Source organism: Hippoglossus stenolepis, chromosome 2 (assembly GCF_022539355.2).
Source record: "Hippoglossus stenolepis isolate QCI-W04-F060 chromosome 2, HSTE1.2, whole genome shotgun sequence".
NCBI lineage: Eukaryota > Metazoa > Chordata > Actinopteri > Pleuronectiformes > Pleuronectidae > Hippoglossus > Hippoglossus stenolepis.
Window position 1 is genome coordinate 29,217,759 of NC_061484.1, and position 27,175 is coordinate 29,244,933.

At 43.6% G+C, this 27,175-nt stretch overlaps 1 protein-coding gene across 1 annotated transcript; it reads left to right on the forward strand.

Annotated features, from left to right (window-relative positions):
• The first annotated feature begins 900 nt into the window (after positions 1 to 900).
• lcor (ligand dependent nuclear receptor corepressor) lies at positions 901 to 26,512 on the forward strand. Its single transcript, XM_035142676.2, has 5 exons — positions 901 to 980; positions 4,223 to 4,349; positions 11,112 to 11,606; positions 14,108 to 14,198; positions 18,382 to 26,512. Exons 3-5 carry the CDS (start codon positions 11,162 to 11,164, stop codon positions 19,517 to 19,519), a joined length of 1,674 nt encoding a protein of 557 aa, XP_034998567.1. The 5' UTR covers positions 901 to 980; positions 4,223 to 4,349; positions 11,112 to 11,161; the 3' UTR covers positions 19,520 to 26,512.
• The last annotated feature ends 663 nt before the right edge of the window (positions 26,513 to 27,175 follow it).

Below are 27,175 nucleotides of genomic sequence, written 5' to 3' on the forward strand. Positions count from 1 at the left end.
TGAGCACAAACACACAGAGTTAAAGATTCATGTAAACACACACACACACACACACACACACACACACACACAGACCTGAGTACTGGGAGGGGTGGGGGGTCACGTTAGCAGTGGGACTGGAGCTAATTGGCGCCTTCCCAGGGAAACTGTATGTGGCGCAACCACAGGGTTCAAGCACAGTTCACCTTTGACCTTTTCATTACAGCGAGAGAGAGACTGTCCACACACACACACACACACACACACACACACACACAAACACACACACACACACACACACACACACACACGAGCGTTGTGATTTGCGATCATGAAGAAGACGTCATTGTTCTTCGAGGCTCAAACTTGTGTTTCTTGTCTTCGCTCCCTGAAAAGAAACTTAACTGCAGCTCGTCTTGTCTTTGCCTCTCGTGGTTTAAATGTTCATCTTGTTTCAGCACGAAAGAAACATTTCAATTTCTTATTTTACAAAAAAGGCAAAAATAGGTGGAACGGTACTTTGAATAAGAGCCAGATATATATTAGTCTGGATAGATAATAAGACACGACAGAACCCTTTGTCTGCTGACTTACACCTGCATTACTGTGGGATAAATATACCTATATATATAGTCTGTATAATTTCGCCATATTGTGAAACCATAAAAAAAAAGGCTTTAAAAGCTTGAAATCCAATAAAAAGGGTTTTGCACGATGGAAAAGTCTTGAAGCCTTGAATAATGTACTTCAGGTAAAGTAACTGGAGATAAGGTTTTTTTCTGTAGAGACGAACTTTGTGCAGTTTGGATTTTAAGAAGTTTGCTGATGTCTTTTGAGACCAAAAAAGTTAAAAAAGTCCACTAACTGTTGGAGTTTGTCTGGATTCATTTAACCCTCTGCTTCCTGTCCCCCTCTCTGCAGACTGCGAGCCGGAGGAAGTGTCTGACTGGTCCTTCGACGACAACTGTCTCTTCTGCTGCTTAAGACGTGAGAAAATCAAGGTAGGAGACAGAAACTGAAGGATCCATAAGGAGGACGTGGACAAATTCACACAAATGTCCCAAAATGTCAAACGGCTCCTTCAAACAAAATGTCGGACTTACAAACCAACAAATGGTTTTAGCCTTACACAACTTAATTAATCATTTAGTATTAACTGTGCAACATTTTATATCCGAGGCTGATAATGAATTAATTATCAATATCTATAATAGACGTGCAACATATATTCAAAGCTTTCGCTGCCATCGTACACCTGACAGATTGAAAAACATTTTATCGTAACGTTGAATATTTAAAAAAGAGCAAAAAACTATAAAATATAAATGTGTGTTTCTATCACACCACACATTTTGTGTTTTTTATCTGCCGCCATTTTGAGCTACGTGTTTAAAAACTCCTCATCTTTGTCTTTGCCTCCTCTTCCTCCCTCACACTTGTTATTTGTGTTTTTTCCAACCAGCATGGTCTTGACCCCAATTTAGCTTGAGAAAGGAATACTACATAACTGTGTGTGGTGTGTGTGTGTGTGTCTCTGTGTGTGTGTGTGTGTCTCTGTGTCTCTGTGTGTGTGTGTGTGTGTGTGTGTGTGGGAGGACGGAGACAGGGGTGTAAATTAGTGCGACTCCCACCGCAGCAGAGAGGCCGGCGATGCCTCCTCTCAGTGTTTCTCAGATAAAAAAAAAGTGATCAGAGCAGAATAATAACGAGTTCCTTCTTAACGTGTACGTGCACACACACACACACACACACACACACACACACACATGTTCGTGGTCGGTACCTGTGTCTGCTGCAGACTCCAAACATTCACGTGAGGCAGCCACTTGCCGTTACACCCCCCCCTCCACTCTGCTTAAAAAGAACAAAAGGCAATGGCCCCTGTTTGACTCCTTGTGGGGGGGGGGGGGCGTCTCCGTCCCCACACTGGCTGTTATAAAACCACAGAGACAGACTCATTCATTAAAACACAGGAGGCAGTGAAATCTCTCTATTAATTAACACATTGATCTTATCAAGTGCTCCGTGATGAGTTTAAGGTGACGGACGGAAACGTGCACATTTTATTTTTGCAGGAATTTTTTCTTCAAAACTTGTGCAACTGTTTAATTGAAAGACACTCGGAGCTCCTGACGACAGCAGCAGAATGAGTTCTCTTCTTCTAATCTAAATATTGGGTCTCCGATGTTTTTATTTTCATCTTATTGTTCTTTATTTTTGGAGAGTGATGGAACAAGGGATTGAGGAGGCGAAGCGAAGAAGGGAAGGAAGTAGGAGGGGGGTGTGTGTCCTTCCCTCTACCGTCGAGGGTCGCTTGTTTTTCGACTTGACCCCGGTTTGACCTCCAGGGTTGGCCATCTGTCTCCTAAAAAACATCCCGGCTCTTCTGCCGCCGCCGCCGCCGCCGCCGCACTCCATCAACCCCATCTGTCGCTCTGTCATCCTCTTCAGTCTGTCGCTCTCCGCGCGGGTGTTAATAGAATCCTGCTGCCAGCGCTGCAGCTGAAGATCCACACAGCATCACAAAAGTTCCTTTGTGAAATGCAGTAATTACGGGGAAAAAAACACATCTAAATAAACCAGAGAAGAATCAATTAAACAAAGTCTGGCAGGGATTAAAGAGAGATCTCTGCAGCGGCACTGTCTGATTGGTCAATAATCGCGTTAGCCTCATAGTGTGCAAATCATGACACCAATAAGACGAACATTTTGCAGCCGGCTTCATTATATTCCTCTTCTCGCTCAATACAGTTTTCATCTTTTATTAATCTGTCAGGGCTCCGGGGCTTTCTGCCGCTCGCTTGTTTGTGAAATGCCAGCGGAGCTTCAGGAGGCGGGAACCATCGATTCATTGATCTGAAGCCGGGAGCAGAACGAGAGGGAGAGAGAAAGTGAGGAGGGGGTTAAAATACAGAGAGGGAGGACCGGCCTTAAAAACACACACTCCTCCAACGTCTGTTTGTTCCTTTGTCTCTGACACACACACACACACACACACACACACACACACACACACACACAGTCCCTGTTTAGTGTTGTAAAGACAATAACAACACACTCATTATAACCACAATACGAACTGTGGGTGTTAATCCCTCCTCCAACAAGACGCTGGATTCACATTCCGACTGAGCCGTGCTCCCTTTCATAATAATCCCTGCGTCTCGCCCGGCTCAAGGCCCCGGGCGAAGCCATCCGATTGGCTGTGAGCTTGCAAGAGGCCCGCCTCCAACCAGTGAGCTGTCCCCGCCAGGCCACGTCTCCCTGTCGTGGCTTTTTATTGGTCATCGGGCGGCTTGAGCGCTGTTTGATAACCGCGGTCGACTTCGACATACGACTGTTACCAACTGCTTGACGACACCTTTTGCAAAACACGCAAGAGAACAAATAAGATACGAGGCGGCGTCGCTGTGCGTTCAGAGGTTTTAGATTCCGGAGCGAGCGTCGGACCGAGTGGACGTAATGACGTCATGCTCTGACTCTGCTCGGTGACATGGAGACAGGAATGTGAAATATTCTGTTAACAACTCGTGCAAACAATAGTAAAAGTCAATAGATTAGTGGTGACGGGAGGAAGCAGAGGCTCAACACTTTGTTAGGAACACCACACTAACACTACTCTTTGTATATGATTTATAACGTGTACAATATATTTATGAGTTGGACAAATGAGACATTAACAGACTAAACAATGAATTGAGTAATTGAAAATATGTAATTAGCAGGGATAATAATAAAAACTAGAAGGACACGGACACGTCACAATGTTAACGAAAATGAAAATCCTGGATCCGCCCCCTTAATCGATTCAAAACTCAAACCCCCTTCCACCACGTTTCAGTAAAATTAGGGTCGGTAGGTTTTGCGTAATCTAGCTGACGAACAGCAATGAAAACACAACCTCCTGGGAGGATTATGAGTTTCAGCCTCACGATGATGAACTATCGTTTTAAAAATCTGTTGTGCCTTTTTTAGATGGTAAAAAGTGAAAGTGAAAAATTAGGAGAGAGAGAGAGAGAGAGAGGGGGAATGTCTTTCAATTAATGGTTTAACCGGCTGGAATTGGAACCGGGGACCTGCTGCTGGGGACATATGTGGTTGACACCTTAACCCTTTGGATACAACCCACTATGGAATATCCACCAGGTGCAGCTACTCTTGTGATGTGATGGTGTGTCGGGGTATTTATGTTTTGGACGGAACCGACTCACTAATTGTCTCCTGTGTGTGTTTGTCTGTGTAGGACCACGCTGCAGAGGACGGCGGAGGCAGCCAGTCGCTGTCTGAAGACTTCAAGCGGGAGCAGTCTCGGACCAGCCGGCTGGAGAGACAGGCCCAAGACTTCCTCAATGCTGTGTTCCACAGAAAAGGTACGACACACACACACACACACACACACACACACACACACACACACACACACACACACACACACACACACACACACTCTCTCTCATCAGTAATTTCTTTACTCATTATCACATTCCCTCTGGTCATGAATAACTAGAATATCTTGGTATTTCCAGAGGTGTATTTCAAACAGGTTAAGTCAGAGAATTTGGTTAATCCTCATGAGAAATCAGAAACCTATAAGGAAATATAACACCAGAGTATATTATATATTTTATATTTCAGACATTACCTGCATTTAATTATTTTCTGTACCAACTGTTGAAACGAGATCTTTTAAGACCCGGAGGAGTCATCGCGTATTTTAGAATCGGCCGCAGCAGAAATCTGTTTTATTGCTTTCAGTTGCAGAACTCGATATATAAACATTATAATATCAATAAAACCAAACAGTGCTGATGTCAAATGTTCTCGTTGCTTCACAAAATCTAAATATGTTCTCGTCTGCGAATGATCTTTTCTTTGTGTCAGTGTTTGTCACCTGCAGAAGACTCCGCTGTACTTTGGATTATCTACAGTAGTTTTCTCTTGGGCTGCGGAGAAGAAAGAAGTAGCATCAGTTTAATGATCGCAAAAACATGAGCTGTAAACTTTTTCAGGTAGTTAAACCTGTGGACTTTGGGAGTATTTAAGTTGTATACTCGTTGGGCTGTGAAAACCATGTATAAAGCAGACTGAGGATATCTGAACCCTGAATTAGAAAGGACACACGTCTCTGTGAGAGACTGACGTGTAGAGTCGAGTGTCGTCTGCATAATATGAGAATTTGTACAGTTTGTAAATGGATAAAAAAAGGGGACCGTGGATCGATCCCTGAGGGACGCCACATGGAACTCTATCAAAGTTTTACATTTGGAACAAAGGCGTTTCTGCCCTGTAGGTAGACCTTAAACTGGTTTAAATCTGGGCCAAAGAGGCCGACCCACTTTTCAAACTGTACTAACGGAGCCATGATTGATGCGAGAGGCCATGTGGGAAACCCTGTAGAAGGTTATTTTACAGACATGAGATACCAGGGGTGAATTTCGGGAAGTTGAAAACTTTAATAATAGGATGAAAATGATCATGTGCGCGATTTGTCACATTTCTTGACAACTCACTGCCCAGAGAGCGGAGATACATGAAAAATACATGAATACAGTTAATACTGACAAAGATCGGTCACAAAAGTGCAAATCAGAGCTGGTCAGAGTGTTTTCAGGGATTAATCAGAGCCCGATGAGGTGTTTCGGTCCATGCAGGCGGACGAAGGACTAAATATCAAACCAGCGGATGTGTCCGGTTCACTGTAGGACTTTAACATAATTGGTCACAGGAGGATTGCTGCCTAAATGTTGAGAGCCAAATATAAAACTGCAGCACGGTTGATGCAAATGTTGGGTAACCCTGAGCAGTGTGGGGGCTGCTTACCCTTCAGGCCATTGAGGAGACATTTCCATAAACCATGACATTGTTTTATTTAAGAGTGGAAGAGTTTTGCATATGCTTTTCACTGCATATAATAATAAAAAAAACTCAAGATCTTTTCATTGGTATTTTTCAATACTTGATGGATTTTTTTTTGTGCTCCAGCTCGAGCTGCACGAACCGAAGGTGCTTGCACTCATGCCACAGTAAATTATTTCCGTGCCTCTTTGAAGATTCAGTTTAATAACCCTGAGCCTGAGGGCAGAGGCAGTGAAAGGGGAATGAAAACTGTCCAAAATGTGTAGGCGCAGAGGCAAAGAGAGAAATGCACCATGGAGAGTTTACGAGTTTCACTTCTCCTCTGAAAAACTTCGTATGAAATGAGTCACAGCACAAAGTACTGTACGTACAGTTAAGTATTAAACAGGAGTTTCTGAACCTACAGGAAATGTTTAGCATTTCAAAACTCTTAACTTCTTTCTTCTCACTGAAGCAGAATATATGTGAACATAATCGTAAAAAAGTTTTATAGCTCAAACTATAATCAAAGCTGACAAATGCACATTACAAAACATGCTCAGGTTGCTTCAGGATCAGATTTTTTTTAATTTAGAAAACGTGAGTTTGATGCCAAAATCTATGTCAGTGTCACAATACAGAAAATATTATTTCATAACAAAGATGGATTCTGTTTTCCATCATGTTACAAATACGAGACTGCAGTCGACAGCTGAATTCTCCAGTGACGAGCTCTCGCTTTCCTCCGTCCACACTAGCAATGTTTCATCTTGTCAGAAATAATTTCTCAATCTTTTTAAGACACAATCTCTGTTTCCTGTGTTTTGTTTATGTTTGAAATGTACACACGAGAATATCCAGACTCAAAAGATCCTTCAGTCTCGCTTTGTTTTTGTAACTTTTGATTTATGAACATTTGAGATAGAAACCGAAAGGAGAGAGGTCACGGTATAATTAATACGTGATGCAATAATTATGAAAGATCTGTTTTGATCCCAGTTCATTATGGAGACGTAAAGATTCGGTGTTCTAGAGCTTTGATCAAGAGACCGGCAGCAGGTCGTTGTTTTCTGGAATCAGTGTTTTGTCACTAATCATTTTGAGGAGGTAGGTGTCGGAGGTCAGCCCATCAGGGATGTGACAGTTGCTCAGATTTTAACTGGTTGTCAAACTGGAAATATGGACATGGACATTTCTACACAACTCGTAACTGAGTTTGTTTCCACTTGTGTTTTGGACGTTTGATAAAGAAGCGAATCGGGATTTTCCAGCAGAAGTTTCTCTGCAGGTCCAGGAGTTTGCTGGTTTGCTGCTCTTATCATATTTGATGCTCTAACTCATTGGATGTGGTTGTTTTTGGGAGCAAGGGAGAATATCCTCCTCCTCCTCCTCTAAAGAGAAATGTCCTGAATTTCCATTTAAAAGAAATCCTTCACTTTAGATGTGTTAATGTTGATTCTGTATATTCTTGTATTTACATTCCCACCCAGCTTTGTTGCAGGACTCAAACAAATTCAAAGTCCCTGAATGTTTGCTGATTTAACATTTTACTTTTCTGATTGTACCGTGTTCTGTGTCGCGGTGGTTATGTAGCGGCGCTGAGGCCGGGCGGCGGCGGCGGTGTGTGTTGTGTTTTTCCAGGAGTGAGGGAGGAAACAGATGTCTGTCCAATCAATGCCCAGTCCTAATCAATGTGGCTGTACTCGCACAGGCAGAGCTGCCCGAGGAGCTGCTATATATAGACTTAACCAGTCACACAGGCCTCGCCATGATGGGACGCACACACACACACACACACACACACACACACACACACACACACACACACACACACACGCACTCAGAGGCAGAGTACAGCTCAGGAATGTGTTGTCATGCGACGTCACTGCTCTGAAACAATGTTCTGCCCTCGTGGTCATTTTTTAATCGTTATGCAGAAGGTATAATGATATATTTATATAACTGGTTAACATGAGAAAGATTGTGAACCTCCTGCTTCAGGTTATTTTAGAATAGTTTAATTAGAATAGAATTAGTTTGTTAGATAGTTTGCAGGATTACACGGAAACTACCGGAGCGATTTCCACAAGACGTTGTGACAGGATGTGATGTGGGTCAGGAAGGAAACCATCACGGAGCCAGGCTATTTTCTTTGTTGACTTCTCAGAGAATTATTAATGGATCTTTATGAAAATAAACAGACATAATTAGAAGACTGATACTTTTTGCGATTTGGTGCAAAAATCGGCATCTAGTGGATTTACATGGGGTTTTGTAAAGGGACTGTTGAGCCTTGATGGAGGAAGTAATAAGCAATCAATATATTAATTGTGCAGCTTTCTAACAATCAAATAATAATATATAAAATAAAGTATGCTGTGTAATCAGCTGTAAGCCAATTAAAAGTCAAAATAAGGAATCATGGATGTTTAAGTAAATTATCCAGAAAAGTTGCTTGTTTCATCTTTTCAATTTCAAACACTTGTTTTGTTTTATCTTTTTTTTCTATTTAGCAACGTGATTATTTCAAATTTCTAAAATGTATCTGAGGGAAAAGGAGCAAGTTAAATAGTTTAGTAGCAAGTTCAACATTTTGTAACTCCAGATTAATTGATATTAAAGATAATAGTTACATCCCTATAATATAAAGATTTGCAATTCCAGGTACAGTCATAAATCTAATAATCTTTTTCATCACACTGACAGAGATACTTTATAATTCTACATCACATTCCTAACTGTTGTCTTCTTTTAAATTCACCATTTAAAATAAACACGAGGATCTTCATTGTTTAATTCTTTCCATTTAATTTGCCATTAACTGGAGTTTCTCCTCTATTTAAATCTCGTCATGTGATTATTCACTGGATAATTTCTCAGTCAGAAAAATGCATTCAATACTGTGTCGTCTTTATCCTTCGGCTACGGTGGAGTAGCAGCTAAAAATACCCAGGATGCAATGTGACATGATGTTATGTCCCCGTCCATTCGACCCAGCGTAGTAAAGTACGATGTTATCTACGTACTAACACCAACACGTTGTTCCTGTCAACCGTCTGCTGCTGGAAGCTTCCTCTCTCAGGGTGGACGCTCGAATTCCTGAACGACTCAAGGAAATGTTTTTACAAAAAAACCGCCGCTGCCTGACCTCTGGTGTGCGTTTGCACGAGTCGTGTTGCACAATGGCCGTTTCCTCAGGAGAGACGCGGCGGCACGTACCTGTCAAAACAAACTTACACATATAGGCAGCACATTTATGCATTTTCAAAAGGCCACGCAGGTTATTTACACGACTTGAGAAATCTATTTATTGGTTGAACTTGATACAGATGCTTCAGTTTACGGTTCAGGATTTGTTATGTCCATGTTAACAAGATCATGTCAGGAGCAGGGATTACAGGCTCGTGGCATGTGGACCAGCGGGCGCAGAAATCAAACCGCATTAACCGAGGATTAATTCTTACAAACACAAACATGCAGGTGAAATCATAACCTTCTGGGTGGAAGTTTTAAAAGGATGACAAGTACAGGAGGAATAAAACTGCTTTGGTAGTTTGTCTGTTTTTAAAATAGATGTTGTTCTTCAGAAGATAAATTCTTTAATCACAACATCACCGTCGCTGACTTCTCCTCCAAAATCTACAAACGCTTATTATTCAGTGGAGATGTGACACGAGCCCAAACACTCTTAAAACAAGTGTCATGTTGTTATTGAATATTGATTAAAGCAGCTCATGGTTTAATTATTCTTTTTCTCCGCCCGTTTCAGACGAGCTAATCGCTGTTGTCTTTAAAACACCTCACACAACAAAGAGGCTTTGGTATAAACAGCTTTGTTTTTTGTCTGCTGTGTTTAACTCCAGGTTTTTATTCCTACGTGTCGACTCCAGTGTTCATGGTTACACGAGACAATAATATGTGAAACAGTCGGTAATTTTGCTGTGATATTAATTATTATCTCCGTGCCTGGACAAAGTCAGAAATGTAAACTCACAGCACTAAGTAGAGAACATGTTTCCTCCGAGGCCCGACAGTCCAATCTGTCCTCTAAACATTTCAGATTATTTTCATTCAAGATCTAAAATTATTCTCCGAGAAATTATTGAAAATGTTGAAAACCTTCCTATCTTGGGATGTAAAAGAAAGTGAAGTTTGATCAGAGTTCTTCGCTGATCAATATCTCAGAGTTCAGGCCCGTTGATTTGTGACTTGCAACTTAACGTTGATTGTTTTAAACTGTTATTTTCCTTATAAAGTTTTTCACTGGTCACAACACATTAGACATAACAAAACTAAAGTTCCAGTTTAGGGATAAACTAGTGGAATAAACAAATAGGATAGAAAATAGTAAATTAAAAACTATATTAAAACCTGAGCTCCTCGTCCAGACGTCAGTTTGAGTCTCGCTCTCGGAAAAGCGTCGGGCTGCTGTTGCACGGTTTCCCGGTCCTGGTGCAGCCCTCGTCGCTCCTTTAGCACAAACTGTGACGAAACAGCGATCAAGCCCATAGGTGCAGAGTTAAAAAACAGGAAGCATGCTGGGAAAACAGATGTGAGAGGCACGGCTGGAAAATAGCAGCATTTAGGAGCGAGCTATGTGAGTCTATTGTGCTTTAACCCCCCCTCAGCAGACTGGGCTCACTATACCGTACATACATTGTGTGTGGGTTCCTGGATTATTTCATCACATCTTCAGGATTATATTTTGGGGATAATGTATTGTTTGCAGGATTTAGGGTTCGACTCGGTGGCGAACATGAAAGAGTCCAAATAATAAAGCTGCTGGTTGTGAGGAGATAAGTACTGTTGACTTATCTGGGACAATGCCAGATTAATGCATTAATAACAAATGAGTGTCGTCATTGTCACTGTTTTGCTCAACGTGCATTAACCCGACAGATCCATGACCGGTGCTTGATATGGGTTTGTTACGTGGCAGCGGGGATAATGGGAAGTTTTGTCTTCGGTGTTTTCTGCCAGATACTAACAACAACGTTTCAGTTTGAAAAGTGAAAACAAGAGTAACATCTTTAGATTTCAAGGTAAATCTGTGGGATCTGTTCTCGAAGAATGACGATCAGCTCTGTGTTGTACACACTGATATCATGATGCTCTCATCACAGTCAATAGGCCGGATTAAGTCCAGCTTCTCTGTGATTTTTGGATTATTTCAGCAAAGCATCAGGATTACATTTTCAGGATGAAAGTGGATAAACGAGCTGTTGAACGTGGCGATGGCCGAACAAATTCCTGGAGGATTCTGACGTGTTTGCTCTTCTGTGTTTGTTTCTCTCCAGACCTCCCAAGTTTCTCAGACCCGCACATTCCTCTAGTGGCTCGTGAGATCATGCAGCGAATGATCCGCCAGTTCGCTGCCGAATATACCTCAAAAACTACTCAGGACGACCTGCCCCTGCCCAACGGCACCATGAAGGACCAAAGCCTACCGATAGCGGCGTCTCTGGCCCTGGGCTCCTGCTCCCCGCCCGGGCCCCTGCCGGCACCGAGCTCCCCTCCATCGCCTGCCTCCTCCTCCCCATCTCCGACCCCAGGGCCAGGCCTCAGCCCCGCCTCCGCTAGCGCCGCCGCCGCCGCTGCTGCCGCCTCAGCAGCTACCTGCACCCAGAGCAGCAACGGCACGGGAGCCAGTAACGGCGGAGGAGGAGGAGGAGGTACGGCTGCTGCCTCTGCACAGAATCCCGTCCTCAGCAAGCTTCTCATGGCCGACCAGGACGGCCCGCTGGACCTCACCGTGAAGAAGAACCAGGTCGACTCCGAGCCCAGCCAGCAGGGTGAGGGCAACACACGGGTTTTTATCACTTGTGAGAACATTGGTTTAGTCCCATTTTATACATGACCACCTCGAACCCAGCTTTTATTTTAAACCTGGAAATAAACCAGTAACCTCATCGCACCATCTTTTTTGGCTAAAGACCGGACAGACCTCGCAATGGGACTGTGTGACCACGGTCCCCACATTGCAGTTAACGCAGATATACACAAAACAAGTAAGAGGCGGGCTTTAGCATTTCACCACATTTCACCACTATAGTCTGATGTTTGTTTTCCTTCTTGCAAACATTTGCACATCAGATGGCAAAACTCAGAGAGTCCCACTTTTTTTCTTTGAGAACTTCTCCTCACCTTCACATTAGTGACACACTGGTGATCGCAGAACAGATTAATTTCCTGCACGTACAGACTCTGATTCAACACGTACAGATGCACGAGCAGATCACTGAGTAGCCGTCATCTTTTGGATTGAGCCCTGGCAGCGTGATACCCGGCTCTGAAATGCAGCCCAGGCTCTCAGTCTCCGTTTAATCAAACTAAACCAGCAGGAGGTCGCTGTTTCCATCACCGAGCAGACTGCAGGGTGGAGGCGGCAGCTCGCAGCTTCAACCCTCAGCCGCCGTGTGACCGGTCACCCAATTTAATACCAGCTTTTTGGAATCTGCTTACAGTAAGCCTCCTTAATTTTGACAAAAAAGATTTAGGCATTTATATCCACTGCTTGCTCACACGTTATCTCTCTCTCTCTCTCTCTCTCACACACACACATGCACAGAAAACACCTTTTAGATGAATTCTGGCTCAGATTATCCTTAAAGCTGGATCATATACACGCACTCCTTTTAAATTATACCGTCCATGTCATTTCAGGAAATATGACGTTTTTTAATGCTGCACAAATCAACGTTTCGTTTAAATCAAGGAATCCAATGATTACATCAAATTTGAAAGCGTGGCAGGGATGAACTCGCAGACCTGAGCAGGTTTTTTTAACTTTTTAGCTTCTTTTAGCTTTTAACAGTGTTTAAGTTTCAGGACTCTCCTCACCGGGGTTTCTAAAAAACTTCAGGCAGCTGCGAAATGTCCACTACACATTCTGCTTTCCACCAATAAAAGACTCACACTGTTAATCTGGGTCTTTTCTAAGAGTCTGACAACTTGACTCAAGTCCTTTAACACATATTCTCGTGAGCTCAGTAATATGACTTATCCAGAGTCAGAGTTCATGATCATGATTCAGACCTTTTCAACAGGCCGCTCTCATTACTGCCGCCAGCGTGTTACGTGAAAACAAGCACGCTAATGCAGACGTGGAGGCTAATTAACGTGTTTATCCGCTCAGGGACGGGAAGGACCTCGTTAGTGTTTGATGATCACGTTCGTTGTCACTGGACATTTTGTGACGAGCGTGTCATTTGATTTGTTTCAGAGCCAAAAGTCTTCGTACACACATGGTTCTGGATTCCTCGTGTGTATTGTCAGTGTGTGTGTGTGTGTTATTTTAATATCACCTAATGTTTTTCTGTTTTGTCCGATTAAACCACAAAAAGCCTCTGAAGATTAGCGAGTCCCGGGCCCGTGTAGGGCTGCGTGGGTTAGAGGGGTCAGAAGGTCAGATGCACTTTAGGGATTACACCAGCAAAACACCGACAGACAGATCGTCCGGTTGTGAATTTGTATTTATACGTTTTCCTTTCTGTGTGTTCTCAGTTTTAAAGATGTGATGTTTTAGCTATAAAACGTATACCTTCTTTACTTCTGGCCACCACGTACAGCTTCACTGTGGAGGGGAAATAAATGTTTTCTTGCACTTTATTCGTCACACAAGCTTCACGTAAATCGTCGGTGTCAACACGAGGAGCTGAATATGATGCGGTTGCCACGGTAACACAGTCACTGCTCCTCAAGTTGAACAAATCTTGACTTGTGATCCAAAAACGTTTTTACCTTTTGTCGAGTTGGACACTGAACATGGTGCTGAAACTCAGATTGTGTATTTGCGGTGGCAGCGCTGAAGTTTACGATTAGACAAAAAATTTTGATCCTAATCATTTACATTTTTTTTTACATACTTTGTAGAACTTCATATAACGAAAATAACGAAAAAATGTACAGCTTTAGCCAAATTTGATTTGAAAAAGAAAAATGATGCCAAAAGAGGCGTTTTTGTGTGTATTTTTGCGTAACTTTTACTGGACAGCAATTGGAATAAATATAATAAGAAATAAATATATGTAGGAATTAATAAATTAAATGTTCTTGTTAACTCTTGTTATCCTAAAAATCCCCAAAACCTCCCTCCTTCCTCTGAAATACAATGTTAACTCTTCTCCTCCAGTGAGTGAACAAAACACAAATTCATCATCAGAATTATTTGTGACTTTCTGCATCTCTTCTTGTCCTTTTTCTCCAAATCCACAACTGATCCTTTGAGTAATGTTTGAACCCACAGTTGTTAAAACCTTTTTTTACTTTTGTCTCTGTGTGATTTTATTCTCAGACGGCGTCCTGGACCTCTCCACCAAGAAGAACAACGGCGCAGACGGCCACAAAACCTCGTCCGGCTTCCCGCCTGCGTCTGGGGTCAAAGGGTAAGACAACAGGATTAGTCAGACCGGCAACTGTTCGCCGGGCGGCGCTGTCATGTGCCTAAAACAACATGGCAGAGGTTAAAGCGCCCAGAGAGCAAATCATGAGTTTAACACTGCGAGGTGATGATGTCATAACTCAGGATCCAGATGCCAAACCACTGTCGGGCTTCTCATTGGTAAACAAACACTGGTGAATAGACGACTGTCACAGAAACTGTTTCTCATCCGTAGTAATTAATGTTGTCTGGTGAATATGCTTTTAATGTTCATGTGGATAATTCTCTGGGCGACAAACAGATGAGAGAATAAACATATCGACACTTTTGTGAATATCTCAAGAAATAATGCAGAGATTTAGATCTTTTTTAAACATCCTGAGCTGCAGTATTCGTTCATAGTGCAGTTGCAGTTATTAATATTTGTCAGTGATGCAGCTTCATTCCTCCCAGATCTGTAGTTTCTGCACGAGTTCATCTCAAACATCTGCAGGTGACGACATTAAGAATCTGTCAGCGTAACGGTTTTATTAACTTATGTGGGTTTATTATACAAATACGACAAACAGGCAGTGATATAAAAATACTCACATTCTACATCACAAAGCTTTCAACACTCTAAAGGAACATTAGTGATTCTGTTGAACGGGGTTCGACCCTCGTTAGTATCGCCTCTCCTGCGTCTCCACGTTACTCGTGTTCCACATCCTCTTCTCTCGGTCTAATAATAAGCTGTTTACATAGATACACTTTCAGAAGTCACACAGCGGCTGCAGGAGCAACCTGTGGATGGTTGTCGACCTGCAGGGAATCAGGAAACTGAGGATCTGCGGGTCTCGACAGGAACATGCCCTCAGTCTGTCTTTCTACATTTTGGGCCCCCCCCCCCCCGATCGTCCTCGAGTGAGTCCTGCCAACGCCTCCCACATTTCACACAGTTTATCTCGTACGTGTCAGTTTCGTTTAGCTGATCAATACGTAAGCTGCCATCCGTCTCACGGCAAGGTTGTACGCCGTGCATGTGCACAGGTATTTATAATTCCTCCCCCCCCCGCCCGCCCGCCCACCCCAGAGTGAGAGTTCAGCAGCAGTGCATGTCAAACACATGACGGAGGTTTGACCGCTTTTCTTTTTTTGTCTCGGTGTCAGTACCTTTATTGACAACCCTCCGAGTTGCAGCCTGATCATTTATTGATGAACATGTACTTTGCCTTGAAGTCATGTTGGAATCAGTGCTCATCATACTCAGCTCCTGCATCAAGAGGGAATAAGCAATCAGCGCTAATCGAAGCTGCCATTTCCAGGAATACTTTTGATCCGTAGGTCAGAGATGGATTAGGAAAGGTTCGATAAGCCGCGCAGCCTCCAAACGGCAGAGTGCGGCGAGGCAGGTGGAGGGCGTGGGCACGGAAAACCTGCGCCCACCATGTTGGCAGTGTCTCTTTGATGCAGAAGTGAAAACACCTCCAACCTCTCTGTGTTCCATGAAGCAACCTGGGATTCAACCACAGGCTTCGAAGCTTTATACACTTTAGGTACTTTTATCGTTTTGTTAGGGACAAAATCTGTCACAGTTTACAGAACAACCTGCTGCCTCATCACAACCATCAATTCTGCTTTTACTCCCCAAAACGTACGATTGTGTTTGTTTTCACCAAATGCAGCAAAGTAAGGTCTCTGTTATTTATGTGTTTAGTTATTTAAATGATCCAAATCAGGGGCGATGAACCTTTTTCCCATCAGGAGCCAGTTCAAACATCTGAAAGACGATTTCTGGAGCTTCTCTTTAGGGGGGCGTCTGATGGCAGATGATAGTGATGCTGATGCTACTTGCAGCTGGTTTTCAGCCAAACCTTTCTCAATGAAATCCTCATCTTTGTCTTTATCAAACTGGGCAATAATTTATTTTACAAAAATGGCTATTTGGTCGATATTTGTTACATCGGATATTTAATTGCAGGTTTAAACCATAAAGGTTGAGTGAACCAAGCTAATGTTGCCAGACCTTTTCTGACTTTCAAAACTTTCCACCCAAAGTCCACCGACATGCAGGTTAAGTTTATTGGAGACATTAAATTAAATTTGTTTAATTATTATGTATTTCATGTCCTTTAAAACATGCACACGTCTTCATGGAGAAGCACACGTTACACTTGTGTGTTTGGTCTTTAAGGGAGTAACACTCATGTGTTGCATCCAGTTTTAACTGGGTAACACAAAAAGGTATTGCCTGACATTACATTCCACATGCGTGTCAACCTGGGCTAAATTAGAAACAGCACCTTAAGCCCCCCAGGACAGGCCTCCGTCTCCCGACTGAGTTTTCTAATGCCCCAAAGGACCCAAGGCCTGAGCCTCAGTGTGCGTCTCTAATGATCAGGTCATATATTATTTACTGCAGGAGGGGGTGGAGCCTGTGTTTCCACCCCCACCAGCACCGACACAGCTACTGGACTTAGATGTATAATTATTTTCTGACCATGTTTGAAGGAAAATGGCAGAAAAAAAATTCAAATAGTTTGTGGGTTTGTCACTGAAAAGCATTCCTGTGAATTATAATTTTCCTCTTATAAGATATGTTGGCCATGAGCTACGAACCCAAATAGATTCCTCCTAATGTCCCCTGATGGTTTAGATGAAACGAGAATATACAGTACAATCCACAAATGTTTAAAATGTATATAGTTTCAAAAAATTCAATATCAGCTCCAGGATAAAACGTCCGTGCTTCACAAACCATCTCAGGCTGCGGAGAAGGAAACGCTCGTTCAATCCATCTCATTGGGGATCCTCCTCTGTTACGTACATTCCTTTGGTCTTTTTATTTCCACAAATATATGCATGCACTAAATCCTCAGATCCTCCATTACCGGAGTCTGATGCAGCCCCCGATGACTGTATGCTTACTGTAACAGAACGCTCTATTAGAGAGCAGACTCCGAAGCCTCTCGTTAACCCTGTATTGTTTTCAACGAGACGAAGACCGCCCACTGTGATAATCTGTCTTAAAGCTCCTGCTGAGTACCCCCGTCGCACAGTCAGCCGCACTGTAGCTCGCCAGAACACAGCACATCCCCGGAGCAGAGACACAGTGTTTCCCTCAAGTTTCCTTTTCCCCTGCCATCCGCTGACTTGACGAGCCATTTTTCTGTTCGTCTGAACCTGAGGGAACGTTTTTTAAAAGAGTCTTTCCTCTGTTGCTATAGTTACTCAGCAGTGGGAACGCTGGCTGCAGCGGTTCAAGTGCAGGCACTTTGCATGTAAGTGTATGTTATAGCAGCAGAGATGGTTTTCAGAAATTAGAAACACTGAAACACAAAATGCTTCCGGACCAGCGCACGTTGCCAGGATGAGACACTTTAGATGTAATTTCAGTTCACGGAGCCTTTTATTCATCAAGAAAATTAAAATATAAACATTAGTTAGAAATAAGACAAAGAAAATCATGCAATGTTAATACAAGCTTTGCTTTCTTTGCTTTTTGACACCTTGTTAAAAGTTGTGTAGAACTTTATGTTCAAGGCTCAAATCTTTAAAACATGTCTTAAGATTTATACATTTTAAAGATTTTATAATATATAACGACTAATTATAAAATATATTATGTATTTTAATGACTAATGTCCTTGTGCCCACTCAGTTTGAATGCACACACAGAGTCACTGCAATCAACTAATTGATGTTTAATAATGATAATGCTAATGTTGCATTAAATGAGACAATAATGCAAAGATGTTTGGTTTTACCGAGCAGGTGTGTGTGGGTATTCAGAGCTTCACTTGACCTCCGGTAAATTCCACTTCCCACAACATGCTGCACTGTCTGGTTTTCATGGAGATTGACTGAGACTGCCGATCTGACAGAGGGGGAAAGGGAGAGATTTGTATTTGTACAAAACATAGAAAGGTTCACATTTAAAGTGCAGCTACACGTTGTTCCAGTGTCTCACTTTCTCTGGACAATCCACAGATTTTACTTTCAAGGGATTTAACAGAGGATCAAACAATGTTAACAAACAAAAAATGAAAGCTGCAGCGGCATCTGTGGTTTATCTGGCTAAACGGGCAGCTTTTTCCACAAATGAAATTAATCCCTGGTTTGTTTGGTCTTTTCCAATTAAACGATTAATATGATTTCATGATTAAATGTCACTAATCTTAAATCCTTGTCTTTTTTAATTCTTCCAGACGTTCCCTCAAAGTGGAACATCCGCTGCCCGAGGTGGACGAGGACGATGGCCTTCTGCAGAAAAGCTTGCAGGACGGAGTGAGGGAGAACTCCAGCTCCTTCAAGCCGCCACTGGCCCGCTCACTGCGCATCAAGGAAGAGCTCCTCAGCCAAAAGCACCGCCTGCTGAGCCAGCCTGCTGCTCTCTCATTGGCTAATCTAGAGGCAGCCGGCTTGCTCAGTCACGGGCAGTCCCACTCCTTGCTGGGCCAGAAGGGCTCCTCCTCCTTCTGGGGAAGCAAGGCCCATCTCGAGAGCCTGATGAAGCTGAAACAGGCCAGTGGAGCTCTGAGCGGGGCCCTCAGCGACCTCAAAGACCTGCCTACATTCCTGGAGAATCACCACCACAACCACCATGGAGCCTTCTCCATCAAGAGTTCACTCCTCCATCACCACCACAATCAGGTCTCCAAGGCCCAACACCACCACCAAAACGAGGGCAAGAGAGACCAGGGCCACTCGCCTCCTGTCGACCTTAAGATCCCCCAGGTTCGGGGCATGGATCTCTCCTGGGACTCCCATGCCTCCGATCTGTACGGCTACAGCAGCATGGGGGGTGGTGGCCTTGGAGACAATACTCTGAGCCGGAAGTTGAGAGCCATCCTGCCCAAGCAGAACCGCCGGGGGTCGAGCCTCGGAAGCCTGCTGGATGGGGCGGCTGACTACTGGAGCTCTGACTTGGAGCACTCCATCTCCGGACCGGCGTACTCCACCTCCGACGTGGAAGGGGACCCGAACTCCAAGCAGCCACGGAAGAAGAGGGGCCGTTATCGCCAGTACAACAGCGAGATCCTGGAGGAGGCCATCACGGTAGTGATGAATGGGAAGATGAGCGTGTCCAAGGCTCAGAACATGTACGGCATCCCGCACAGCACCCTAGAGTACAAGGTCAAAGAGCGCTTGGGAACCCTGAAGAACCCCCCAAAGAAGAAGCTCAAGCTCATGATGAAGATGGAAGCGGGAGGCCAGGATTTTCCCGCCGAGTCGGAGAACACGCCAACCTCAACCCCGCGAGACGACGGGCCGCCTCTGGCAGCCGCGGAGCTCAAGGACAATGTCAAAGAAGAGATTGATGACAATTTCAAACCAATCGACTAAACGACTTACACATGTAAACCTCAGTCAAATGACTTAAGTAATTTGAAAACGGATGGGGCTTTATTTGTGCCAATTTACTTTGCAGTATCTGGGTGAGCACAAACGCAGGGATAATATGAGGAGGATTCTTAAAAACACACTGGAGAGAAACAACTAATCGGATGGTATTTAACTAGCGTCCCTAAAGCGACGCTGTGCAGGCATTTGTTTAGCTTTCATATCCAGGGGCTGAACAAATGCAGCTAAAGACATTGGTTAAATGACAATTAATGAAATTTCCTAAGCATGCTGATAATCCCGAGCCCAAAAACTCCCAATCGCCCTTTTTCTGAACTTGATACACTGAACCACTGCTGCTTATAAACGCAGTTTGGGCTTTGGACTATTCCAATTTGGGGAGAAACGAGGGGGAAGTTTGAAAATTAACTCACAAATCTTGTCCCTTAACCACTCCCCTCTCTCATGGATAGCCGACAATTGGTAAGTGAACTGTCTATTACATTCGAAGCCAACTGTAAAGTTTAATCCTACCACTGATACTCCTCACTGGGGTTCTGAATCAAAGCCCATTCTCTTATTGCCAGGTAGCCATGACGCTTTAACTGCAAACCCTTTTCTTTCCTCCTGAAGATATTCTGCTAATCTCTGTGCGAATGAAAGCAACATTAACCCGTCCTTTTTGAAAAACGAGAAAAAGACACACAAAAGTCATTCAGGGATGCATGTCTGTGAGTAACGTGGACACTACTGACTTCTATAACTGACTTCTTTTCCTCTATCTTTTCGTTTGATTTGTTTTTTGCTTTCTTTTGCACTACACTTTGGGTCTGGCGCTTACAGACCAGGTTACCTCGGCATTGTTGCCCTCGCATCATGCACTTATTATGGTCTGTCTCTGAAGCCCAGTCGCAACCTCTCAATGGGTCAGAGGTGCACGTCGCCTGCGTACGCTGATCCATCATCAGATTCAGGAGGCGGTTTAACCCTCTTTTTTGCCAGCGGACAAGCGGAGGGCTAATCTGATCATGGATCAGCTGGTTTTTTAAGGCGGAATGCTACCTCATGGACCTCCGTCAGTGTCTCACTGCTGATCCTGGAATGCCGGAGATGCCTTCAGGTTTCCTTCCAAACGGTAACCGAAGTGAGCTCATCCCCGCCGCGGCGATCTTTACCTGCTGAAGGCCTTTTAGGATCAGAATGTGAAACTGCTGCTATACAGTCGATTACCTAGCTCCTACACGAGGCCTAAGCTAATGAGTTCTAGCTCGTCTTCGCTAACAACGATACATTTCTCATGGTTTTGTCTTTTTTCCTTTTCTAATCAAACTAAGCAGAAGCAGCTTAGCTGATGATCTCCTCCCTCAAACGTCAAAGACAGTTTTAGAGGCCGTTTACTACAACAATGTGCATTTATAGAGGGGTGTTGATTTTGGGTGGCGGGTGGGCAATATGCAGTGGGGAGGTGTAGATGATAGAGGTGAGGGGAAGGCAGATTTTAATATATTATAAGTTATTACTACTGATTATGTAAAAGCCGATCCGGGATTTCTTTCTCCTCATTTTTTAACTCAGGGTAACTGAGACAGATGATGTGGGTTTCAAACATGGTCATTTCCTCTTGGACCTGTAGTAGACGGACAGGAGGACAACACACGCCTCTCGCTGATGCTAACGAATCCCGACACGCTACAGGATACACTGACGATGGGTTTAGGCGCTTAACTTCTAAAATAGCACTTTTCAAAAGTCAGAAAGACGAGAGATGTTTGTGGTTGTGCATGTAGTTCTCTCCTCTGAGGGATATGGAGGCAGCGAGATGGAAAATAAGCTTTAGCGTGTGAAGACTGTCAGAAGCTGCAGCTTGGACCCAAACGACTCTTTCTTTTCCTCTCAATTACCTCCACGAAGTCAAGAAAAGAAAGAAAAGTTTTTTTAAAAAAAGGTCAACAGCTTGAACAAGTTCAGTTTTGTGTCGTCTTTGTCGCTCCCCCCCCACCCCGCCCCCCGCCCGTCACTGCTGAAGCACCAGGGACTGAAAAAACCATCGTCAGGATTTACCAGGCGGGGGAAAGAATATCCCTCAGAGGACACAGGTGGAAACACAAAAAGCTCTCCTGATGTTCTCCACCAGGAAAACACTGACGCGGATGAAAAATGCTTTTGGTTGTTATGTTTAGTTTTGCTTTGTGGTAAATGTTGCTCCTCGCTCCGAACACTGCCTGGTGCTCACCCAGTGTGTGAGATTTAACATGAGAATTGTACCTCTGCTCAGATGATGATGATGATGATGATGATTCACTCCGTTTGAAATGTATTGTATATTTAATTTATTTGATTTTTCTTTTATTATTCTCTTGAAAATGGCATGCACCACTTCCCTGGCTGATTCTGGGATCAGGCCAATTATTGATTATTTATGTTGAGAGGATTTCAACTCAATTAATCCTGAGCCAGAGATGCTAAAATCATCGAGAATTCGACTCTTTTACTACCTGTTGCTTACAATCTTCATTTTCCCTCTCAAGTTTTCCATTTAAGCTTCGTAGCTGCCTCGGCCTAATTGGCACGTCTGCATGGCCAATGGGAAAAGCTTTAGCAAGGACCCCTGGACCTACAAATCGCCGGGCGGTCGTCATGCATGAAATGCGTCCAACACTGACAATGCCGAGCATTTGAAGTGTCTAAAGGTTGTTGTGTGCGTTGAGTCGGACCCAGCGGAGGACAATGCACTGATGTGAGAGTTAAAACAGGATCTCGGCCCCAGTGTTGATGCACTTCTCATGAACACGCCTCTTATGAAAAGGCATGAAGCTGCTCACTCAGCCGGCCGTGAACAGCAGCTTGACAAAAACACAACTTAGCGTGAACCCCCCCCCCGCTCCAGAAAAACAGAGCAAACACACTGCGGTAATCTGCCTGTTTGCCTGTTTCATGTAATGCATGTAAAGCATGGATTTGTGCTGTTAGAAAAGAAAATATATGTGTTTAGAAATAGTGAAATTGGCACTTAATGCACAGGTTTGAATGGATGAACTCCAGCAGCACTTAGACTGAATTCCCCTGAGAGGGGCGATTCCTCGAGGGCCAAACGATCCCTGTGGGTAATCTACACAAATCTCTAAATCATTCACCAAACTCCTTCTTTACCTTTACTGAGCATTCGGCTAAAAATTGTCTTTGCTTTTTAAAAATGCTAGTGATTTAAATTGTTCTGAGGTCCCATTGTCAGCCTGATCTTATCTACTGAGGTGCATGCCATTTGTGGTATTTATTTAATTCCATTGTTTGTTTTTTTTCTTGGGTTCTATTGATTGTTTATGTGGTTAACAGCTCCCCCTGTCCAAAACGTCCTCCTCCTTGCAACTGAGTCTCACTGCAGATTTTTTAAGAAACCCGATACTTATATTATATACTTAAGAGAGCAGTATATATCTATTTATATACATATATATTGACAAATACTCACATAATGAATGTAGTGAACTTCAACCTTCAAAACCACCACAACAGTAATCTGCAAAAACAGAAAAAACCCACAAGCGATGGCACCGTCCATTCATTTTTTAACCGACTGTTGTTTTTATCCTTTTCTTTTCACTTCACGCTGCCTGCATCGGAAACGTCGTGGTTTTCTGACGCGGGCTCAACAGTAGCCTTCAGTACTGTAAATGTCTCAGGATCGAGCCAACGGGATGGGCAGCAATATTCGTCAGTCGGAAAATGGCGCAGACTTAACTACCTGTACTAGATGTAATTTATATACTCATAAATATATATATAAATATATATATGTTAACTCAGCTTGGTCAGCAGAGACCAAGTGCTATACCTCATTCTCAGAATAATGACTCCTTTCCGTGCCTCGTACTTTTATGTATCCCTTACCTGGGAGCCTGGCGAAGGGATAGCCGATACTCTGGGAAATATAGTATCCTCTGCTGTTTCTTTTATTATCTGTTTGTTTTTCTCTTCTTTGTGTCGCCTCCCTCTTGTGAAGGGAGGAGGGAGACGCTTCAAGTGTCTGACTGACCAATATTTGCCACCCTACCTCTTTTCAGGTATTTTTTTTTTTTTGCAACAACAAAACCTTATGGAATTATATCATGAGCTAAGTGATTGACAAAAAAAACGAGAGCGAGACCCACGGGGAGTAAACAGCTGTGAGCGCCGGCCATTTCTTCCTCTAACAGTCCAAACATTTTGGGGATTCAGTCGTCTGGTTTCACCCTGGAGGCGAAAAGTCCGGTCGGCCCCGCCCTGCTCTGAGAACGAACTCGGCTTTTTGTTCTTTTTTACTTTATTGTGTGTTTTTAGATGTAACACGACTCCAGGTTGAAACTTGACAGGGGGATTTTTTAAATTTTTTTTTATTTCTCACACCGAAAGAAATCAGAGACCCAGAGGGGAGATGGGGGGGGGGGGACAGGTGGACGAGTTAACCTTCCTTTATCTGCTTTTTACACTGCATTCCAAAAACACCCACCCCACACACAGGAAATGTACCTTAATATGATGAAAATCAAAAATTCTATACAGTAAACCTATGAATATATGTATTTATTTGACTGTTTTTGCATCTTCAGGTAAACCAATCGGTTTCTCTTCTGCTTTTCAGGTTGGGTTTTGTTTGATTTAGATTTTTATTCTTTTGAGTGAAAGACAAAGTCAAAAACAAAGATGAAAAAAATGTCGAACAGCAACTACTGTAACCTCACCTCGTAGACGCCACATGATGCGCCATTTTGTTTCAGGATGGTGCGTGATGCTGTGTGCTGCCAGGAAAGAAAGAACCATAATGTATATGATTGCCATGCTCCTCTCTGCGAAGAGGATTCTTCTGTTTCTTCTCTCTGTCACGCTGCATATCTGGTTGTCATTAGTACCTCAGGTCTGACCACTTCAAAGCAGCTGATTGTATATTAGAAATACACACACACACACACAGAGAGACACACACAGACACACAAAGAAGATTCAGGATTTTTAGTACGGCTTGTTTCCAGATTTTTAGATGTAACCAACGGAAGCAGTTTTTGAATAATTGTTGTTCTTTGTTGTCGTAATGTTGTTCTTCTGATTACGTCTTCTCTTTTTCCTTTCTTTGTTTTCCTATAAAAAAAGAAAAGACAAATTCTCTAACAGCCAGAAGCCAGGTCTCTGAATACAATGCTGTATTCTCTCTAGCACACACCGCCGTGGAAGAGCAGAACGCACACACACACACATAGAGACATGACGCACCTACAGCAACTCTGCCTCCTCATCAGGTAGCCACACTTTGTGTGGGCAGGTTATATGTATAATTATGAAGCTGGAGTCTGCCGTGTCTCTTTTAGAAGCAGGTGGGTGTGTTTGGTCCACGGCAGAACATCAGGCCTGCTGGCTGAGTTTGATCTGACACACTGGGACACTGCTGGCGCTGCCTCTGTGAGAATCACTTTGTTTTGTTTCTCGCTTGAAATCGACCGACCTATGTTTCTGTGCAAAAGGAAGAAAAAAATCCTCCCCATCATTTGTTTTCCGTCCACGTGACGATCGGTTTGTGATGTTCGGTGCATTCCTGCTCTTATTTTGTTGTGATTTCATTTTCTCTCTTCAGTATCTTTCCCTCAAACCGCCTGGTCTTTTTCTGCCGCTGTCAGAGATTGTCAACAACTCGCAGATTGTGGACTCATTGTACTCTGCTGTGTTAACTGTGGGTGGATGTGCACATAACTACAACTGCTGCGAGGCTCAGGCTGCTCTCGGTTATTGATGTGGACGTTTATAAGAACGTTTTGCTCCCACTTTTGTGTCTTTGAGTTGAGGCTGTGCGATACGTTTTATCTTGTGATGATAGAAAGACGTCGTTCGTTTCTTTCAAACTTGCATAGACTGTCCCCAAACAACACAGCTGAGGAACAACAAGTGTTGTTTTCTGGATGTGAAATTATCTGAATCGTGAGATTTTGTGGTATCGCACAGCCCTGCTTGTAGCTGCATTGCATGCTGGTCCATCAGGGCTTTAACGACTGGACTCTCTACCTCGACACATGACGCGTGGGACAGGAATGCAAAGAACATCACCAGTGCTTGATATCATTGTTTATATTCACAGATTTATCTTAGTCTCGGACTGAAGCTGCTTTTCAGTGGATAGTTGAGGATGTGAGAAACCGCCTGCTGTGTTTTAGATTTTCCTTGACGCATCCGAGAGGACTGTCACTTTCTTGCAACAAGCTCTATTTTATATCGAGTGTGGTTTTAAAATAAAAATAGTAATCACGACGTTTACTGACAGATGTAAGCTTCTCCAAACAATCGTTTTCTCCCCGCAGACATTTGTCAAAGTGGCGCGAACAGATCTGTCGAAATGTGCATCTCCTCTGTCGTGGAGCCGCGATGCCAAGTGTTGTAAATGTCAAAGAATTTGTGAAAACGTGACAAGCCGTCGCTCGGCTTTGAAAGCGGAGCTGAGTACAGATCTTAAAGGCCAGACACGCCTCTGGAGCGACGCTGCTCCGCAGAAACAACACAACCGACGCCTCCACTCACTGTCGCTGCGATGCTACAACTCAGACACAGGAAAACCTCAGAGCTGAAAACGTAGATCAGGATTTAACTGCACCTTTAATACAGAATTTACTCAACAACATGTTTACAGAAACATTTAGAATATTTTGTTTTCAACCTGCACTCTGTAATTATCACTGCAGCCCGGTTTCCCTCCCTGACATTATTCAAAGCTATCGCTGTGTTTGTATTCACTCACATTCAGCGTCATGGTGCTGCCAAGAATAGGTGATTATATATTTGTTGTTCTTCAATCAGCGGAAGCGAGAGTGCCTTTTTGAAAACTCTAATCAAAATCTCAAATCTAATCTTTAAGGGGTTGGTTTCTTAATCACATATAATCTAACCCCTCGGGTGAAATCACAGAGAAAAGGCCTGTGTGCAGAGCCGCTGGCTGTTCTCGCCCCCGACGAGTCCGCGGTGCCGGCGTACGTCTCTCCCCGCCTCGTTAGAAAGCCTCCATTCTGACGGCAGCCAGACAGACCGCCAGATAGACGCGGCGGTCTGAGGAGGTGGATGGGAGTGCGAGGATGAAATCTAAGTGCAGTAGAGAAGAATGAAGGCCGCTGAAGGTCGCCATCCCCACCCCCACGCCACAGTTAAACAACAGGCTTTTAATGGAACAATGCCGAAATTCAGGTTGCCTCGACGACTGAAAGGGTCGATCAGAAACTTATCAGAAAGTAAAGATATAGAATAAAGAGAAAAAGGATCATTGGGGACTAAAATGTCAGACCTGATGCGCAGGTTAAAATGTAAATTTGAAAAATAGAATAAAAACGAGGGCTGCGAGAAAGAAATCTGGTCAAAAAGCTCAGAGACGGAGTGAGGTGCCCTTGTGTGTTGCCATGACAATCCTGCAGCATAGTTCCCATGTGGAGGTGTGTCTGGCCCCTAAGAGCCACCGACGTGGACCAGCTGATCTCTGCTGTTTTTAACTCTGCTCACACCGGTTGCTCTCCTGCGTTCGCACACGAGCGTCGAGGGTTTAAGTTCGGAGAATTTAGCAGAACTGACTTCGTCTTGTTGCAGAAAGTAGCGGTCCTGATTCGTCGATGTGGATTCTCTAGGTTTTGTGTCGTTTCGAGGAAAATAACCGTTGAC

What these genes read in the sequence shown, in the direction of transcription:
- lcor (XM_035142676.2), top strand. Translation starts at nt 11,162, where the DNA reads ATGCAGCGAATGATCCGCCAGTTCGCTGCCGAATATACCTCAAAAACT. An exon ending in CTCCGAGCCCAGCCAGCAGG is followed by an intron (nt 11,607 to 14,107) that starts GTGAGGGCAACA and finishes TTTTATTCTCAG; the next exon opens with ACGGCGTCCTGGACCTCTCC. An exon ending in CCTGCGTCTGGGGTCAAAGG is followed by an intron (nt 14,199 to 18,381) that starts GTAAGACAACAG and finishes TAATTCTTCCAG; the next exon opens with ACGTTCCCTCAAAGTGGAAC.